The sequence below is a fragment of the Aquarana catesbeiana genome, linkage group LG12 (assembly GCF_042186555.1).
Source record: "Aquarana catesbeiana isolate 2022-GZ linkage group LG12, ASM4218655v1, whole genome shotgun sequence".
NCBI classification, from domain to species: Eukaryota; Metazoa; Chordata; class Amphibia; order Anura; family Ranidae; genus Aquarana; species Aquarana catesbeiana.
Window position 1 is genome coordinate 70907626 of NC_133335.1, and position 21695 is coordinate 70929320.

Here is a 21695-nt window from a genome sequence, read left to right on the forward strand (position 1 = left end):
GCCAGAAACTCCCTAATCCTCTTAAAAGCATATGAAACCTCACAAATAACCTTCGCTTACAGGGCATCTAACCCTATTTTATGATTTGTATTTGACAAGTTTTCTAACTTATCAATGTTTTTTTTTTCAAAGCTAGGTATGGAGATTGGCCGGCATCATCCCACTAACTCAAGATATTCTCTGACATTCGCTCATTCCTAAACAGAAATTCTTAGCTCACATAGGCATTCCTGGACAAAACCAGGTACAACAGATAACTAGCACCCTATATATATATATATATATATATATATATATATATATATATATATATATATATGCATCTTAAAGTGTAGCTTCTGACTTAACAAAAGGACACTTGCCTGTCCAGGGATCCAGGGGTTTCTTCACCCATCTCCAGGGTACCTGCATTATAACTATGGGAAGTTGGCTGCGACCAGTGTTCATTTTGGCATCAAATTTCGATTTAGTTTCGATTAGATCATAGTATTTTGACTACTATATAAGTCTTAGTTACATTTTAGTCATCTGCAATTGTTTTAGTTATAGTCATATTTAGTTGACTAAAATCTGCAGTACATTTTAGTCGACTAAAATCTAATGTTTAGTTAAATTGTAATGCATTATTTAAGTATTTCTCTAGAATTTCCAAACTCATATACTCTTGAAGTAAAAAAAATCTAATATCATATGATTAATTATGGTATTAAGGTTTGAGCTCTAGATGGTCTGAGGAGGCCTGTAATGCTGCACAGTCAGTGCTCTGGACGGTGGTCTGAGGAGGCCTGTAATGCACAGTGCTCTGGACGGTGGTCTGAAGAGGCCTGTAATGCACAGTGCTCTGGGATGGTGGCCTGAGAGACCTGTAATGCTGCATAGTGCTTTGGGTGGTGGTTTGAGGAGGCCTGTAATGCTGCACAATGCTCTGGATGGTAGTCTGAGGAGGCCTGTAATGCTACACATTGATCTGGGCGGAGGCCTGTATTGCATAGTCCTCTGGGTGGTCTGAGTCCTGTAATGCTACACATTGATCTGGGCAGTCTGTAATCCACAGTCCTCTGGGCGGTCTGAGTCCTGTAATGCTACACAGTGCTCTGGTCCTCTGGATGTTCGGGACGCGGGAGGCCTGTAATGCACAGTGCTCTAGACGGTGGTCTGAGGAGGCCTACAATGCTGCACAGTGCTAAGCACCCCACACCACTAAGCACGCTATGGTTGCTACCTTGCTTGGTGGGAGGGGAAGCACTTACGGGCTCTATAGACGGAGCTCCAAGGAAGCCAGAAGTTTGTGTGGGTAAACCTCACATTTGTGCTCATCATAGTTTTCTTCAATTGCTGAAAATGTGGGGTAATTTTCATTTAATTTTTGTCACTGGCTTCACAGCTGGCTTCCCACTACACTTTGTGAATAGTCTAGCAGGCTTTTGGGATCTATGATGTGTCCCAGGAGGTTGTGGGCATGGAGTGTGTGAGGGGGGGGACTTCCAATGGAATCGCCTAGGTGAGCCGACCGGAAGTGGGAGTGGGTACCTGGTTTTGACAGGTACCCACTCCCCCCTTTCCAAAAAAGTTCCAAAAGAAGAATGGGGAGGGAGGGAGGATGGTATAAAGTGGAACATCCCCTTTAGGGTGAAGTTGTGCTTTAACCATATGGGCATTAGGTCTCTTGGAACCAAGAGCACACAGTCCCACGCCAAGATCTCTCTTCACAAAAATAAATAAATAAATAATGATTCTTGTAGGCTTTTATGTATGCCTCTTGCACAAAGCACGTACCTTTGAGGTCCCCTTGGTGGAGTAATAAAGCCCCGACCGGCGCAGGAAAAAGAAGAATCGTTTCCAGACTTTGCGCCCACTTTCCTTCATATGTAAATAGCCTTGGATCTCGGGCCAACTGCCCGAGTTGAGGAAATTCTGCAAAGGAAGATAATGATCAGATTTCACCCTTGATACACGTTATTAAGCAATCTTGGATTTACATAGATGCAGCCCAGACTTGTTTCAGATGTCCAGTCTATGTAATATAAACCTGACTAGTGGTTGGCTTCACCCTTCTCTGACCTGTACAGTCAGTGTACAGAATGTCCCAGACACTGTCAGGCTGTCAGCAAGAACCACAAATACGTCCAAATACGATGCCTAAGAACTTTTCCCAACACTGGAGGCCAAGATTTTTTGCCTCATCTAGTCTTTTACGCACCTGTATGAGCTCTGAGTGAGAGAGTCCTTTGTGAGCTTCTAGGTTTCCTGCAATCATGTCCTCTGGGAATAATGCATACTGGGGGGAAAAGAATATACTATTAATGTATATATGTTTAGGGGGAAAAAGAAAGTTATTTTCTTGGATTCAATTTAAAATCTCTGCTAGGTTTATTTCTGTCTATGACCCTATTGGGGAAATTTTCCTTCACTTCCCGTTACTGTGACACCAGGACAAGAAAGATGAACAGCTGTCACTGAGATTAGATACAAAGGGAATGCTAAGCTAATATGGCTTATATCATATAATATATGGCTTGAATATGTACTTTATGGAGATATGACCTGTCTGGATCAACAATAATCACATGTTGTAAAAACGCAACAGGTCAAATATTTGTACTGAGTTTAGTCATGCAGAGGAGTATAACCAGAGCATACCTGAATGACAAAAGACAAGGAGTAACATATAATTATCTAAAAATGACTGGTCCCAACCATCTAACTGTTTCTGTGTAGGCTCTTTGTACTCACTGGAGATCCTCGGAATAGTTCATACTTGGTGAAATTCTTTCGAAAAATGAACTTGCTGTCTCCTCCTGCAGGCCACATGGCCTGGACCTCCACCACTGACTCGTGATCTTCAAGGCAGCGTTCTGCAAGATAAAAGAATACAAAGTATCTGCGTTTGAACAACAGTAATGGCCAGGTCTAGTATTTTCCACTGAGTCTGCCAATGCTAGGTTTAAATGCATGGAACACAACAGTCCACAGCAATTTCACCTCTGGTATTTCATTTATTTAATGTTTTAGAGCAATCTGCTGAACAAAATTGTAGTGGAAATCAACTGAAAGCATACCAAAGTCAACTAAAAGCCATTTGTGATTATACTTCACCTTAATTTGGCTGCTTAAAACCAGAAAATGGAACCATTGGTGGCAGTTTTCTGTAGACCGTCCCATTTTATGCAATTGTATTTTAGAGCACTCTGCTGAGCAAAATTGTAGTAGACATTGATTGAAAGCAAATCAAAGTCAACCAAAAGCCAGTTGTGATTATACTTCACATAATGTATATGTTTATGGGTATTGGATGGAGTCCCTTGTGGTTCAGAGTTTGTATCTGTTATATGGCTGATAAATATGGGAGGCATAAAGGAGTATACATCTTTAAGGAAGAGTAATTCAACCTTCCTCCTATCCAACTGAACATATAAATTTGATGTAAATTTTATGTCTTTGATGACGCCATTTATGACGCAGTATGTAGGGCGGAGCATAGCATGCTGTCACCATGTGTTTTGTAAGTTTTATTCTTGTTTTTAATAAAAAGTGCTTTTCTTTTACATGCTATGTGGCAAAATACGTCTTGGGATATGGTGAAGTTGAGAATTGGCCAGCAGATGTCCTCAACTGCTCATGTCACTGTTCATCTAATAAAATACTGATTAACCTCTTTTGCTTTGAGGTCTACCTTTTGCTGGTAAGATCTTACTTTGAATACGATGAGAGAGCTGACATCACAGAAGAGATTTTGTTTGGAAGTTGGTGCAGTATTTCTTTTCTGGTTGCACAGTTCATTTTGTTTGGGACACTTTTTTTGGCCTTTTGCATTTTCTAATCTTTATGATTCTGTGCATTATTTTATGAAATATTTATGTGAGTTTTGCATGCCATTATGTACATTATGCAGTCATTTTAAAGTTGTAGTTTGGCATGTTTGTATACTTATGTTTTAATGGAAGTAGTTGAAAATGTCTATGAAGATTTACTGACTTTTCAGAGTGCAGGGATAAGAAGCTTGAAGGAGGGTGGTGAATATTTTATTTACAGTAAACAAAGTATTTTACAAAAGTGAGTACAACCCTTACATGTTTGTAAATGTTTTATTATATCTTTTCATGTGACAACACTGAAGAAATGACACTTTGCTACAATGTAAAGTAGTGAGTGTACAGCTTGTATAACCGTGTAAATTTGCTGTCCCCTCAAAATAACTCAACACACAGCCATTAACCACTTCAATACCAGGCACTTTCGCCCCTTCCTGCCAAGGAAAATCTTCAGCTTTCAGGGCTGTCACACTTTGAATGACAAATGCGCGGTCATGTAACACTGTACCCAAATACATTTTTTATCATTTTTTTCCCACAAATAGAGCTTTCTTTTGGTGGTATTTGATCATCTCTGCGTTTTTTATTTTTTTATAAACAAACTAAAAAAGACCAACATTTTTGAAAAAAAAAGTTTTTCTTAGAAATAGATGTATGAGTGCTGCCAGCATTGCTGCAGATGCTGAAGGGGTGGGGGGTCAGCCTGTCAGTGCTTAGACCATACGCCGCACACTGTATCAAATTGGTCTGCATGGCTGTCATTCCAGAAGCGGAATCTTCTAAATATGATGCACAAGAAAGCTCGCAAACAGTCTGCTGAAGACAAGCAGACTAAGGACATGGATTACTGGAACCATTTCCTGTGGTCTGATGAGACCAAGATAAACTTATTTGGTTCAGATGGTGTCAAACGTGTGTGGCGGCAACCAGGTGAGGAGTACAAAGACAAGTGTGTTTTGCCTGCAGTCAAGCATGGTGGTGAGAGTGTCATGGTCTGGGGCTGCATGAGTGCTGCCAGCAATAGGGAACTACAATTCATTGAGGGAACCATGAATGCCAACATGTACTGTGACGTACTGAAGCAGAGCATGATCCCCTCCCTTCGGAGACTGGGCCGCAGGGCAGTATTCCAACATGTTAACGACCCCAAACAAACCTCCAAGATGACCACTGCCTTGCTGAAGAAGTTGAGGGTAAAAGTGATGGACTGGCCAAGTCTCTAGACCGAAACCTTATTGAGCATTTGTGGGGCATCATCAAACAAAGGAGTGCAAGGTCTCTAACATCCACCAGCTCCGTGATGTCATCATGGAGGAGTGGAAGAGGACTCCAGTGGCAACTTGTGAAGCTCTGGTGAACTCCATGCCCAAGAGGGTTAAGGCAGTACTGGAAAATAATGGTGGCCACACAAAATATTGACCTTTGGGCCCAATTAGTACATTTTCACTTAGGGGTGTACTCACTTTTGTTGCCAGCGGTTTAGACATTGATGGCTGTGTGTTGAGTTATTTTGAGGGGATAGCAAATTTACACTGTTATACAAGCTGTACACTACTTTATATTGTAGCAAAGTGTAAATTATTCAGAGTTGTCACATAAAAAGATGTAATAAAATATTTACAAAAAATATGAGGGGTGTACTCACTTTTGTGAGATACTGTGTGTGTGTATATATATATATAATAATTTGACCCCTTCACAAAACGAGACTTAGTGTCAAAACCCTTGTTGGCAATCACAGAGGTCAGACATTTCTTGTAGTTGCCCACCAGGTTTGCACACATCTCAGGAGGGATTTTGTCCTACTCTTCTTTGCAGATCCTCTCCAAGTCATTAAGGTTTCGGGGCTGACGATTGGTAACTCGAACCTTCAGCTGCCTCCACATATTTTCTATGGGATTAGGGTTTAGGCCACTCCAGAACCTTGTTGTGCTTCTTCTTGAGCCACTCCTTTGTTGCCTTGGCCGTGTGTTTTGGGTCAGTGTCATGCTGGAATACCCTTCCACGACTGATTTTCAATGCCCTAGCTGCCAAGATTTGGCCCCTCCATTGTCCCTTTGGTGCGGTGAAGTTGTCCTGTCCCCTTAGCAGAAAAACAAACCTAAAGCATAATGTTTCCACCTCCATGTTTGACAGTGGGGATGGTGTTCTTGGGGACATAGGCAGCATTCATCCTCCTCCAAACACGGCAAGTTGAGTTGATGCCAAAGAGCTTGAGTTTGGTCTCATCTGACCACAACACTTTCACCCAAATCTCCTCTGAATCATTCAGATGTTCAGTAGCAAACTTCAGACAGGCCTGTACATGTGCTTTCTTGAGCAGGGGGACCTTGCGGGTGCTGCAGGATTTCAGTCCTTCATGGCGTAGTGTGTTACCAATTGTTTTCTTGGTGACCATGGTCCTAGCTGCCTTGAGATCATTAACAAGATTCTCCTGTGTAGTTCTGGCTGATTCCTCACCGTTCTCATGATAATTGCAACTCCATGAGGTGAGATCTTGCATGGAATATATATATAAAAAAGTGCAGCGCTGGATATAAACAAACACTAGAAAAATAATATTGAAAAACTCTGTGCTGAATTTTACAGAGTTTTTCAATATTATTTTTCTAGTGTTTGTTTATATCCAGCGCTGCACTTTTTTATATATATATTCAGGGTTATAGTGTTCAGCTGCAGGACACCTTTTCACAGGTTTTGTATTCATAATTCTATTCACATTATTTGTACACCTAGCGCAAATTTTTCTCTTAGAATAATTTTTGAGATCTTGCATGGAGCCCCAGATCGAGGGAGATTGAAAGTTATTTTGTGTTTCTTACATTTGCGAATAATCGCACCAACTGTTGTCACCCTCTCACCAAGCTGCTTGTCGATGGTCTTGTAGCCCATTCCAGCCTTGTGTAGGTCTACAATCTTGTCCCTGACATCTTTGGACAGCTCTTTGGTCTTGGCCATGGTGGAGAGATAGGAATCTGATTGATTGATTGCTTCTGTGGACAGGTTTTTTTTTATACAGGTAACAAGCTAAGATTAGGAGCACTCCCTTTAAGAGAGTGCTCCTAATCTCAGCTTGTTACCTGTATAGAAGACACCTGGGAGCCAGAAATCTTGCTGATTGATAGGGGATCAAATACTTATTTTACTCATTAAAATGCAAATAAATTTACAGTAATACCTTGGATTTTGAGTAACGTGGTTTACGAGCGTTTCGCAATACAAGCTATTATTTTTTAAATATCCTGATTTTCGAGCATTGTCTCGCAAGACGAGCAGGATTCAAGCCAATGAGGTGTGCAGTGCCATATTTGGCCAGAGGTGCGGGGGCGCCGGTGACACTCGGAGCAGCTCGGATGCACTCGGAGCCGCTTGGAGACACTCGGAAACACTCTGTTCCCAAGCCTCTCCGAGTGCATCCGAGCGTCTCTGAGCGGTCTCCGAGTGTCTCCAGCACCCCCCCACCTCTGACCACATGCGGTACTGCATACAATAGCAGTCACTGGAATAAATTATTTTCCTTTTTTTTTTTTAGTTTCCATTGACTCCTATGGGGAAACTCGCTTTAATATACGAGTGCTTTGGATAAGCATTTTTCTGGAACAAATTATGCTCGTAATCCAAGGTACCACTGTATAACTTTTTGTAATGTGTTTTTCTGGATATTTTTGTTGTTATTCTGTCTCTCACTGTTAGACCCCTTTCACACTGGAGACGTTTTTCAGACGCCACAGCGCTAAAAATAGCACCTGAAAAAAGCCTCAGCTGCAAACCCAGTGTGAATGCCCGAGTGCTTTCACACTGGGGCGCTGCGCTAGCAGGGCGTCACAAAAATTCCTGCCGGCAGGTTCTTTGCAGTGGTGTAGGAGTGGTGAATACACCGTTCCTGCCCTCCTGCCCACTGCTCCTGGAGCGGCAGTTGAACTGCCAGAAAAGCGCAGCTGCGTTTTGCAGGCGGATTTAACCCTTTTTCGGTCGCTAGCGGGGGTTAAAACTGCCCCGCTATCGGCTGAATAGCGCTGCTAAAACTACGGTAAAGCGTTTACGCCTGGGCACTTTCAGTGTGAAAGGGCTGTTAAATAAATCTACCATTAAAATTATAGACTGATCATTTCTTTGTCAGTGGGCAAATGTACAAAATCAGCAGGGGAACAAATACTTTTTTCCCTCACTGTATATACAGTATTTAATGTACTGTATATATAAATTCAAAGTCAGGTGACAAAACTTTCTGTTTGCAGTTAAATCTCTTTCGTTTTCAGGTCTTCTGGATCAAATGAGTTTATCAAAGCAGCTTCACCACTTTCCTTTTCACTAGTATAAAAAAAACAAGCTCAAAGCTCCATAAATGAGCACATGCATTAGTAAACATTAATCGCTGTATTTCTCCCTCACCAAGCCCCAGATGCGGATGTAGCTCCACCAGAGACCAGCTCTCGTCGCTCAGGCAGTGGGCCCTCTCCACCAGCATGTCGCACAGATGTCGAGCCGTGGCTCCAGCTGTCACTTCTAATGACCGGCACGTGCCATCCTCGCTGTACACCTTCACCATCTGCTCTTGAGGGAAAGCACGTTTGTTTAGCTTGGCTGTTCACCAACATAATCATAGTTCATCCACATATTCTATGGCATAAAGGTTTCTGAAAGAAGAGCAAGCTTTGCTGCCCACAACAGTCGATACCAATCTGCCTATCATAATCCCATTGCAGTGTGGTACCATGAAAGGGAGACTATAACTAATCATGATGGGCAAAAGAAAGACTTTAGGGCACTTTGTCATATAATGCTGACCAATACCTCGAAATGGCTGTTCTCTGGTAAAAAAAAACAGTTTGATAATTTAGAAAACCTTACTCAATCCCAATGTTTTCCCCAGTACAAATAATGTCTATGCATGGCACCCTCTTGCATCTTCACTGCACTAAATAGAAGCTCTCCTATTACTGCATTACTTCCATTAAGGGAATAACTGGCCCATGGAACATTATGGCCACCTATAGACCTGCTCTGTTTCTCATTTGCGCTCATTCTAAATCAGGCAACACTAAATGACGGACCGTGGTCCGGTTCTGGCCCCAGTAGCCAAACTACCCGGGAACCGCAGCCTGGCCAAATAGTTGCTTGTGTGTCTTCTCCCCACGGCCAGTTTACCTGCCCGCCGCTATGTTCACAGCATGGCAGGCATGCCGCGCACATGTCTGTCACTTCGATAAGATCGCTGCACTGCCTCCTCCACACACTGCCTGTCTTATTCACACAAGATGAGAAGTGCGGCCGCTCTGGACAAAGGGCGGGACTTTTTAAGTTAAAAAGGGGGTGATTGTTTGCCACGAACCGGGGTGGTCCCAGCAATCAATCACTCACCTTTAAAAGTCATGCCCATTGTCCAGGGCTGCCGTGCTTTTGGTCTTGTGTGAATAAGGTAGGGCTCTGTGGGGAGTGCTGTGCTGTTATGAGGACAGGAGTCTACTATCGAGGGGTTCTGTGATGGGGGCCAGTCTGTGATGGGGGGGCAGTCTGTGATGGGGGGGGGGGCAGTCTGTGATGGGGGGTCAGTCTGTGATTGGGGGCCAGTCTGTGATGGGGGGGCCAGTCTCTGTGATGGGGGGGTCAGTCTGTGATGGGGGGGGTCAGTCTGTGATGGGGGCCAGTCTGTTGTGGGGGGGTCAGTCTGTGATGGGGGGTCAGTCTGTGATGGGGTGACAGTCTGTTAAGGGGTGACAGTCTATGATGGGGCCAGTCTGTGATTGGGGGTCAGTGTGTGATGGGGAGCCAGTCTGTGATGGGGGGTCAGTCTGTGATTGGGGGTCAGTCTGTGATGGGGGGTCCGAGATGAGGGGCCTGCGACGTGCACAGGAGGCTGCGATGTGGAGGATATCAAGTGGATTCATAGCACCAATATGACACTCGGACCTCCACTAGAAGAATTTTTTTCTGACCGGACCCCCGTGAATTGTTCCATATAACATGTCACAGTGGTGATTGAGGTGGATTCAAGTTGGATATTGTTTTTTCTTGATTTTTCTTCATATGTTTGGATATTCATTGGACTATTTTTATATACAACATTTATTGCACATATTTTTGTGTTTGTATATTGTGTTTATTACTTTGAGTGTTACGATATATAATTTTTTGGTATTTATTTAGTATAGTAAGTTTAGAATTACTTACGGGTGTCGGCCAGCAACTTTTCTAGCACTTGTTTTTGTACATATTTTTATTGTGGTTCACATAATATTGGATTGCGCAGATTGAATATTGGTACATGTGTGTAATATTCTCAACTCTAGGAAAAAACCCAAGGTGGGACCTTATGATGCATTTGGGGTCGGGCAGATCTTTGATCGCATGTCATTCTCAAGGAGATATCTGCTCATCTTTGGCCACCCATAAAATGTCTTGTCTTTTTTCTGCCTCAGTCCTTTCATGTGAAAGATTGTTGGTTAATCTGGTGTACTCAATAAATCAATTATGCCAGGATTTGATAAAGATGATTATTTAGGGACTTTTCTACAAAATGGAGCAAAGATATCTGCAAGAAAAGCAAATGTGTAGCACATTATAAATAGTCAGATTTCTATTTTTTAGGATGAAATCTGACTGGTTGCTATGGACAATGGCACTGGCCCCAGCAGTATGAATGTATTGATATAAAGCTGTTTTTTTAGTGTACTCACGTGGGGACCCCCTTCCAGAGGGGAGCTACTGTTAGGTGTGTTGCTGAGGATAGGGGAGGAGTTGCAAAGTTCCGGGAATGGATTAGGGATGTCAGGAAGTGAAGATGATCGGGACTCTTCATCTCGTAACCGCCTGCAGCAAAAACAAAAGAAGAGCTAATTTGAATATTCTTGCTACTGTAAAGTGGAAACGTATATTTAGCTGAAGAAGCTATGACTATACTGCTAAAAACAGATCTGTCCCATTCTAATGCAAAAAAACCTTCAGTGTCTTTATAGTGCCTGTCAGACTGTGGTGTACTGGGTAGTGGAGGGCGGCTCGCTGAGAGGCTGAGCCAGCTCCTGGTCCAGGCATCTGGGTGGATCCTGACTTTAAAGTTGGGATCTTTCCAGAGTCTGAACTGGCTGAGTCACGTCAGCTGACAGTGGGCTTTATATGTGTATATAAAGTAGCAGCGCTACTGACATGATACCTCTAATATCAAACCTTATGGAAATTATATTCGTAAATTAAACAGTACAATCATCACAATTTCCCACAACATAAAGTCCTTATTATAAACATATATGAAAATTATTGATTGCTGTGAGTATCCATGATTATCATTCACCACCATGCTTCTCTTTAAACACTACTTAGTTGTGCACACCTCCTCCAGCTGTTATACCTGCTCAACCTCAACGACGAGTCAGGCAGACTCAAATATAGATCTTTTACTCTCAGTCCTCAATGAACTCTCCCTTCCGCAATGGATCAGCTGTTCACCGTCAGCCCTTTGCTGTTTCAACAACCTCCAGTGTGATTCCCATGGGTAAAGAGTAGATCTCTCATTTAAATAACCTCAGCTCCTTAGACTCTCCTCCACTCCTGGGCTATCGCTTCAAGTGTCATGCCATCACAAACACAGGAAACATAGTGCTCTCTGTTTTAAAATGTATTAAATAACCCCCGCTTAAAAAGGACATTCACAATATAAAAAGCAAAATTCGCATGTGTATAATATTATAGCGTCCGCTCGCTTTTAAAACAGAGAGCACTGTTTCCTGTGTTTGTGATTGCATGACACTGGAAGCGATAGTCCAGGAGTGGAGGAGCGTCATAAGCCTCGTACACACGATCGGACTTTCCGACAACAAAACCGTGGAATTTTGTCCGAAGGGTGTTGGCTCAAACTTGTCTTGCATACACACGGTCACACAAATGTTGGCCAACAATTACGAACGTAGTGACGTACTAGACGTACTACGTGGTTTTTCAGCTCTTTAGCGCCACCCTTTTAGCTTCTTTTGCTAATTTTGTGTTAGTAGAAGTTTGTTGAGTCTTGATTCGCGCTTTTCTTTTCATGTTTTTCATTTATTGCTTTTCATTTCATGCTTTACATCGTTTCTGAATGGCCGTTCGTCAACCAGACATGTTGCAGAATCGGAGGAGATAACGTGTTATTTATTATTGGCCTTGGAGTTATTGCTTTGACATTATTTTTTTGGTTGAATAATGATTTTATTTGGTAAATTTTCTATATATTTGGATGCATAGAATGCACTTTTTGATTATTTTCTATTGGCAGATAGCATTTCTAATTTTTTTTTTTAATGCACAATAAAAAAATTGTGTAGAATAATACTTGGCTATGTGTTTTACTTCAAATGACAGTTTGGAAGTAGGCAGTTATATTTAAAAAAAATACAATGTAAAATTGACAAGGGACACCAACATAGTTGTATCTTTGTTCTTAAAAACTACGGGATAATGGTGTTGTGGTAACTTGCACAAATTAAAAATAAAAAAAACATAATAATATTATTCTTGATATCACTAGGAAAAAAAAGCCTTTGAAAATTTGTTTGCAATAACTTCATCAGTATCACCAGCAAAGCAGCTTCATTATTATTCCATTAAAGAAGAAGAGAATGTGCGCTGCATTTGAAAATTTCATAATTTGCCACGTCACGAATGTTAATTCTCTATTATGAACGCTAGTTTACAAGACCGACCGCTTCTGCTTCCGAGCATGTGTGTTTGTACTTTGGACTTTTGTCCGACGGACTTGTGTACACATGATTGGAAAGTCCGACAACACTCATTTGTTGGTGGAAAATTTGAGAACATGCTAGCCAACATTTGTTGGCGGAAAGTCCGACAACAATTGTCCGATGGAGCATACACACGGTCGGATTTACCGCCAACAACCTCGCATCCAACATTTCCTGTCGGAAAGTCTGATCGTGTGTACGGGGCTTAAGGAGCGAGGTTATTTAAATGAGAGATCTAGCACAGTGTTGAACGATACTCACAGCAAGCAAGAATTTTCATATATGTTTATAATAAGGACTTTATGTTGTGGGAAATTGTGATGATTGTACTGTTTAATTTACGAATATAATTTGCACAAGGTTTGATATTAGAGTTATCACGTCAGTAGCGCTGCACTATATACACATATATATCATTTTTTGTAAAGTGAAGTGAATCCACTGAGAGTGTACAGCAGCTGCGATATTTTTTATATATTTTATGCACAGTGTTTGGTATTTAGAATTTGGCACTTAGCACTTTAGTTAGAATTAGGAGTGGCGCTGATTGTTACATGCACGTGACAGTGGGCTTTAGCCCACTGTCAGCTGAAAATGGGTCACAGGAGTGCAGAACGAACTGCACTCCTGTTATCTATAGGAGATGTAGTGCCAAAAAAGCTTTGGCCATACGTCTCCTTTAAGGATGACAAGTGTAAAATGTCTGATGCTGGTTGCCCCTTTGTCCAACTGTGTCTCCTTGGGCAGGTGATGCAGTGTTGCAGAGCGCCAGCCATTAGAAGCACAACGGATTGTGATGGTTAGGCCAAGAGGCTAATAGCATTACTGAATAATGTTTCTGTAGGTAATAATCAGGTGGACACCATTACTGCTGTTCCAAATTGAGGGTCCGCAGAACAGTCTGTTGTTGAGGGCATGTTGGCTGCTGCAGAAGTTAACTCTCTCAAAATGGAAGGATTGAGTGAGGACAAACGCACAGCAGGAGCTTTTCCCACAACCTGTAAAGTTAATAGTGTTGTCTACCAAACTGACATTGTGAGCCTGAGAGGTATTTGGTGAATCCCACACCTGGAAGCGCTCTACGAGAGGCACCTCCTGTGGGGAGGGAGGGGCCGAACACCCCCTGGATTGGTTCACACCAGAACACCTCCAACAGGCAAAAGTACTAGCGAACATGCAAACCCTATTAAAGTCTGTTGTGGTTTTTACTTTCTGTACACTTTTTTTGGTGAATGGGTAGGGGTACAATGTACCCGATACCCATTCACATGGGGGGGGGGGAGGGCGCACGCAGACCCCAACAACCACCGGCCAGGGTTGTAGGGAAGAGGCCCTTGTCCCCAAAGCACCCTCCCCATGTTGAGGGCAAGGGGCCTGGTATGGTTCGAGGGTGGGGGGGCGCTCGCTCGTCCCCTCCCTTTCCTGGCCTGCCAGGCTGCTTGCTCAGATAAGGGTCTGGTATGGATTTGGGGGGGGGGGGGGGCCACGCCATTTTTTTTTTTTTTACATTTTGCCTTGGAGTTCCCCTTAAAACCTATGCCAGACCTAAAGGGCCTGGTATGGATTTTGGGGGGATTTCCTTAATCTGTCATAGGGTTCCTCTTAACCACTTCAATACACTGTATTATATACTCTGCACTGCACTATATACCTTGCACTGTATTATATATACGACACTAACTGAGCTCTATATTCTCCACTGTATTATATATACTGCACTGACTGCACTATATACTCTGCAATGTATTATATATACTACATTGATGGCACTATATACTCTCCACTGTATAATATATACTACACTGACTGCACTATATATACTCAGAACTGTATTATATATACTACAGTGACTGCACTATATCCTCTGAACTGTATTATATATACTACACTGACTGCACTATATCCTCTGAACTGTATTATATATACTACATTGACTGCACTATATGCTCTGAACTGTATTATATATACTACACTGATTGCACTATATATTCTGAAATGTATTATATATACTACACTGACTTACTGCACACTACACTACCTGTCTAATCTCCATTCATTCACTATATACAGCTACTGTGTAAGCAGCAGCCTTATTTAGTGTGGGGCGTGGACCCCTGAGCCACAATTGGCCAAAAGGCACCCTGCCTTCATCAAAACTTACCTTCCCTGAAAAGGCCAAGTTAAAACTCCCACTCAAAATAGTCTGTGCCAAGGATTTGCATTAAAGGGGGCTGACTTATGCAAAGTATAGAGATTGGAAATGTAGCCAATCCTTAACCAGGAATAGGGAGGCCCACCAATCAGAGCCACGCCATGCCAACCAATGAGGCATCGGCCTGTAATGATATACACAGACTAGATGGGAGGGGAGAGCACACACTCTATGGTAGACCAGCCTAAACAATGGGACCTTGGTGGGCAGTAGCATGGTAATGGTAACTATGGGAGTTCTCTCTTGTACTTGTATCTAAATGTTTGTATTATGTCTGTTCTGTCCTGTTGTTTTGTAGATTAATGTTTTGAGTATTATACTCTGTATTCTTAGATTTTAACCTAAGATTTTCTTACTTTGTATAGGCTATAGATAGATTTCACTCATGGTCAAAGAACTGTCATTTAACCCACATCATATCTGAGAGATATTATATCTCAAAGATAATAAACGGGTAACAGGTGCATGCTTTGGCCAATTAGTAGCTGTCAATGCACTGCAATCTCGCGGGCGAACAAACAAACAAACAAACTTACGTTTGACTCGAACAATGAGCCTATCCCTACTTCCTAGTAGTTTTGTCCACGAGAGGCACTCCAGAGCACTATTGGACAGGTCAGATGTATTGGTTAAAGTACCCAGAAGTTAAAAAGACTGGAGTCACCAATCTGGAATTAAGTTGTGTTGAGAAATGTCAATTGGTAGGACAGTTGTTTAGGAGTGTTAGAAGACAGGCAATGTGGAACTTTGTGAAGGTCCTGTGGAGAATATCCACTTGCCTGTGTATGGTCCCTTCTCAGACACTGTCTTAACAAGCAACACTGGGAAAAGAGGTTCTGATGGAATTTACAATATTGATAAGTGTGATCTATTGCTAAATGACATTGAACAGAATAATGAATTGGGGATTTCTGAAGAATTGGTTGCCAAGCATAACTACATAGGTAGTGGTAAACCTGAAAAACAGCTGGTTGTGGTTGAGGCTGATACAGGTGGTAAAAGGGGTGGTTCCAGGACAGATCCCATAGAAGTAGGCCCCCTACAGCAATAGGACAATCCTGGGAGAGATATTAGGAAACACAAGAACCCAAAACAAGGAGGTAGAAGGGGTGGTAGAGAGACCAGGGGGACCCCGTTAAAATATCAGAAGTGCTTGTGGAAGCACACCCAAAAAAAGCTTTGGGAAGGTTTTATTAAAGCCCATAGCAGAGTGTCAGTGGGGCCTAGGGACACCAATAGAGGCATTAGGTAGAGTTCCCCTGTAGGGAAAAAATAAGTAAGGTCAGACAGGAGTGGACCACTGTAAGCGACAGCTGGAACAGAGGTGCTAAAAGGAGGAATTTGTGATTCTCCCTCTAGTGTGAAACAAGGTGGGGGGGGGGTCCATATGTGACAGTGCAGTGCCCTGACATGGTGTTAAAAGGCAGTCTGGAACAGGTTTTGCAGATAACTGGCATACTGATGGTGCAGGTGTGTACTGGGTTGTTAGGGAAACCAGAACTAGAGTTCTAAACTCAACCCTTGCGAGGAGTCTATCTGGTTGCAAGAGAGCAGCTAGAGGTGTGCACGTCTCCACGGTGCAGTCAGGGATAGGACAGACAGAGGCCCAAGCTAGAGGGCCGGAACAGCAGGGAGCTGCGAGTAAAAAAAGAGCTGATGGAGGTACAGCATTATGTGCACAAGCATAGGACCGTGTATTAGATGGTCAAGAGGACCGAGGCACAAGGGCTGAGTAGTGGTACTGTCAATGAGAGCCAGGGGGCTGAACTTTACTGTATTTTGTGCTGATGGTGGAAACCCCTGTGAAGAATGACTGCTGTGAACTTTTCCTTCTTTCTTTCAATAAAAGTGGACCAACAAGCCCTTAAAAGGCATGTTGTGGACTGGACTGACTGGTGAGCACTACATTTGAGTTAAACTATACCCAAAACCTCACACAAAAAAAAAATATATATATAGATATATTAATATATCTATATATATATATATATAGATATATATATACACATACACAGTATATACGTATATACTGTACACAGTGTACCTGTATATACACAGTGCTGTGCAAAAGTTCTAGGCAGGTGTGAAAAGATGCTGTCAATTAAGAATGCTTTTAGAAAAAGAAGTTTTAATAGTTTATTTTGTATCAATTAATAGACTGGAAAGTAAAACAACAGAAGATAAATCCAAATCAAATCAATATTTTGTGTGACCACCCTTTGCTTTCAAAACAGCATCAATTCTTCAAATCTTCTAGGTACACTTGCACACAGTTTTTGAAGGAATTCAGCAGGTAAGTTGTTCCATACAGCTTGGAGAACTACCCACAATTAGCCTCAAATCCTTCTGTCTCTTCATGTAATCCCAGACAGACTCAATGATGTTGAGATCAGGGCTCTGTGGGGGCCAAACCATCACTTCCAGGACTCCTTGTTCTTCTTTACACTAAAGATAATTCTTTATGACATTGGCTGTATGTTTGGGGTCGTTGTCCTGCCGCACAATAAATTTGGCGCCAATCACACGCCTCCCTGAATGGTATGGCATGATGGATAAATATCTGCCTGTATTCCCCAGCATTGAGGACACTATTGAGCCTGACCAACGATCCTACCCCATTTTCAGAAATGTAGCTCCAAATGTGCAAGGAACCTCCACCATGCTTAACTGCTGCCTGCAGACACTCATTATTGTACTGCAAAAGGAGTTGGAGATTTGGTCAGGATCAATGATGTCTTCAATCTTGACAAATACAGACAGATACTTATCAATCACACTATACCATAAGGGAGGCAAGCTGATCTCTAAAGGGGTTGTAAACCCTAGTTTTTTTTTTTTTTTAAATAACAAACAAGTCATACCTACTTCCACTGTGCAGTTCGTTTTGTACAGAGTGGCCCTGATCCACCTCTTCTGGGGTCCTTCAGCGGTGCTGGTGTCTCCTCCCTGCATCAAGTATCCACATTGGAGAAGGCTCTTCTATGGTGGACACCTGCGCGGGCGCGCTCTTGAATCTTGCATCTGTGTCCATTCACACAGAATGCAGGACTTGGCCCTGCCCCCCGGCGCCGCGTCATTGGGTTTGATTGACAGCAGTGGGAGCCAATGGCTGCGCTGCTATCAATCTATCCAATCAGGACATGAGACACCAGCTAGAGCTGGTGTGCTCATTCCTGGCCGGAGGATGACAGCGTTCAGGTAAGTAAAACGTGGGGGCTGGGGGGCTGCAGCACTACAGAAGGTTTTTCACCTTAATGCATAGAATGCATTAAGGTGAAAACCATGAAGGTTTACAACCCCTTTAAGAAGAAAGGCGTTTCACAGATAAGTGGCTGTATAGCACAAGACCACTGCTAGATCCAAAAAGTGGCTGTACATAAAACATAAATGTTTTGTACTTACCAACAAATCTTTTCTTTTCTCCTTTTCTGTATCATTCACTGGGACATGGGACCTTTTCTTTTTTTTTTTTTTTGGAGGCATTTTTACCAGCATGTATATTTTTTTCAAATTAGCAATAGAAAATAAATAAAAATGTATTTTCTATAATAATAGAAATATATTATTTTTATAGATAGAAAATGATATTTCTATAATAGAAAATATAATTTTCGCTACAAAATAGAAATACAATAATATAATATAAAGCCCATAAAATGCAACAAAATTCTTCCATAAATGCAAAAAAAAAAAAATCTTCTGTATATAAAAAGGAGTGGTTAAGTAAAATAGAAGGGCTTAGATAAGATTTGTGTTAATGCATACTAAGCATGCGTGATTATTGGCAGAATTATTTTTCAGCTGTCTCTATTACGACTTACCCCCACTTGCCGCTCTGTATTAACAGGGGTTGTGACCTCTTCACATCTGATGACAGCAGGTCTGACTTGTCTGGGTGCCCTTTAAGAGTTGTGAGACCTCGAGACGTGTAGCCTTCTCGCTCGTACGGATTGTCCGGCGCAGGACTATGACTACTCTCCAACGCCTCCAAGTCCATGCTGCCTCCTGGAGAAAAGAGAATATTCATTTGTATTGGAAGACCTCACAACTAAGGGCAAAACTACTTGTCATGTCTTTAACTTTGGTTTCTGTCTTGTTTCTATCTTGTCTTTGTTGTCTCTAGTGGTCAATCAATTACCACAACTTTAATATTACTGTTGAAGCACGTAATCTGACTCAGTAAAGGTGGAATATTTCATGACATATAATAAATATAAACCAGGTTACACCTAGACTCTTGCTAGAGAGCTATAGAAATATTACAATTAAACTTACAATTAAAGTGAACCTGTACCTAATTCAAACTTTTAAAAGCCACCCAATGTCTTCTATTACTGGTTTCAGCCAAAAAACCCTCTTCCGTGTATCTCTCTGATTGAGTTTCACTTTGTTATGGTCTAGATTTTTTAAGCCCTCGACAACTGGTATCCCATTGTCCAATAAAACTACCTCAATAGCCAGTAAGGGTACTCTAACAGAACAAGGTGCGGCAGTTGGGAATGGCTTAGTCCGGAGGTCAGGTAAAGTCAGGTTTCCAGTATCAAAGTGAGACTAAATCAGAGAAGGACAATAAGTAATAGCAGGCATCCTGCTATTTTTAAAGCAGATCTTCCTTGGATTTCGCCCTTACCTCCTCCTCTTAAGCCATTGCATTTTTTATTTTTTCATATACCTTTTTCTGTGAACACATCTCCACACTTTTTGGATTCCAGCCTAGACGAGAATGCCCTGCCTGTTGCCCACAGCCTCCTTGAATATCTACCGAACACAAGAACAAATTGGGTGCTGGATTTGGACTTTCTAAGGGTCACTGGGCACACTATGCGACAGCACTCCATGAAATGGGAGAAAGGGAAAGGACCCAGACTTGAGGGATCAAACACTTACAATTCAATGAGAGCAACAAACTTCCAAGGTAGTGATAAAATTGATTTATAGCAGAATTGATCCAACACCAACACGTTCAGGGGCCAAATACACCCTCCATTCATCAAGGCTTAAAAATTCTGACTGTACTTAGGCCCCTTTCTGACAGGCGTTACAATCAGATCTGCGTTTTAGTTTTTCAGGCAGACCTAATCGGAAGGTCTATTCATCCCTATGGACAGACAGGCATAGACTGACTTGCGTCGTTTACACCCACCTTCCTCTGGGTCCAATCAAGCCCACTTCTGTTTAGGTGGAATGGATCTGAGGGTGTAAAGGGACAGTGGAGTCTATTTACTCCCAGCCGCCCACAGAGCAGATCTGCAGAGTGGACAACAATCTGCCATCCGCCCCCTCTGCTTCGATCAGCAGGGGATCAGCTCAGAGATCCCACTGTGGATCGGAACTGAATCTGTCCCATGTGAAAGAGGCCTTAAGTGATGAGGCAATACCAAATAAAACTCCACTGTGATTTACGGCTTAGAAAGTATGGCACTCTCATTGGATTGTATGTCCTTGGATAGCTACGTCATACATCCCAGGAGGCCTCAGGGTACTCCACAATGAACACACCACTGTGCATCACCAGGGCAGTGGCTGTCTCTTCCTGGTTCATGCAACGGGCACATGTATGATATCATGGGGCTGACTTCAAGAACCAGGAAAAGACAGCAATTCCTGATGATTTTCTGCTTGTATGTGCTGCAGAGTACCACGAGGCCTCCTGGGATACCTACATCATGCATCCCATGTAATGCATCATCATGTAATGCTGGGTGTGCAGTAGAGGAGCAGCAGGTCCCTACAGAACACCACAGGGTGTGTAAGTATGCTTTTTGTGATGAACCCCAGTAAGAAGAGGGGATTGGGAGGGGGGTTAAGTTCCTTTTTAAAGTTAAAAATGGAGAATATGTTCAAGTTACAGGGTCAGACCACCCAAAACCGAAAATCAATTATAGGTTGACAACCACAGCCTTCTTATACCTCTTGCAGTTCCGGTGTCTGCTCCTGCAGCCCTTATAGAGGATTCTCACTATCGCTCTGAATTTTTGCCTTTTATTTTACACTGCACAGACAATGTGTTATAATGTATGCAAAGCCATTTTTTTCTTGATGGCATGTGGAAGTGTACGAAACCCCAGTCAGCTTTAAATGCAAAGGTTGGAATGCAAATTCTAAGCAAATTCCTCAATATCCCATGCATACAAAATAAGATCAATAATCAATATGTCTGATGATTTTGCTGGCTTATCTTTCTGTATCACCTTGTTCAGTTAAATGAAAGTGAACTCTACCTCTGTTTCTGTTGTCGGTGATTACTGCAATATATATGTATTAAAGTTTTAACCAATAAAATAATTTTCCTTTGTGAATTGATAGCAAGCACTTACTATAACATACATTCCATGCACGGTATAACAGGCATTTCATAATGAAGTTGGTCCCTGTTTGTAGGGGAAAGCTATTCCAAAAGAAATCTGAAAAGCCTAGGACTATATCTGGAAATTCGTAATGTGGTGCTGTGTTGAGGCTTGATGTAACAGATGGACACTTGCCAATTATGGGTTGCACCTTTAAGCTGCCAGGTTGATGTTTGGCTTTCGCTGTTGGCATGGATTCTGCTTCTTCAGCTAATTTTCCTTCCAGGCTTTGACCTGCACCTAACTCGCCCCTCCTTCTGGGTTTAAAAAGTAACTCGGAGGGAGGCAGGCAATGCACTCATATCTACTGCTCCATTAACACCTTCAGCTACAGCGTGCAGGACTTAGAAGCTCAACACAGCTTGGCTACATGTAGGAAAGGCAATTTTTTGTCTCAAGTTTCTACTATGTATAAGAGTTAAATATGATTTACTAAGGAGTATACAATGATATCGTACTCTGTACTACAACAGTCCAACAAGTCTGTGTGTTGCGGAACTACAAGTTCAATATGGTACATGAACAAAAGACTGGCAAGTTTTGACATTGATGTTTAATACTCCTAAGAAAGGTCAATTTGCCCAATATATTTCTGTTGTTGATACATGATGTC

The 21695-nt window shown here is 42.1% G+C and overlaps 1 protein-coding gene across 4 annotated transcripts in view; it reads right to left on the reverse strand.

Moving 5' to 3' along the window:
* Positions 1 to 21695, reverse strand: part of GRB7 (growth factor receptor bound protein 7) — a 243145-nt gene that overhangs the window by 66317 nt on the left and 155133 nt on the right. For all 4 annotated transcript variants that reach the window (XM_073608023.1, XM_073608026.1, XM_073608025.1 and 1 more), the window contains 6 exons: positions 18557 to 18740; positions 10490 to 10622; positions 8205 to 8361; positions 2734 to 2855; positions 2201 to 2278; positions 1777 to 1914 (listed from right to left, as the gene is read on the reverse strand). In XM_073608023.1, coding sequence (XP_073464124.1) covers positions 1777 to 1914; positions 2201 to 2278; positions 2734 to 2855; positions 8205 to 8361; positions 10490 to 10622; positions 18557 to 18740 — 812 coding nt within the window. The remainder of the gene's footprint in view (positions 1 to 1776; positions 1915 to 2200; positions 2279 to 2733; positions 2856 to 8204; positions 8362 to 10489; positions 10623 to 18556; positions 18741 to 21695) is intronic.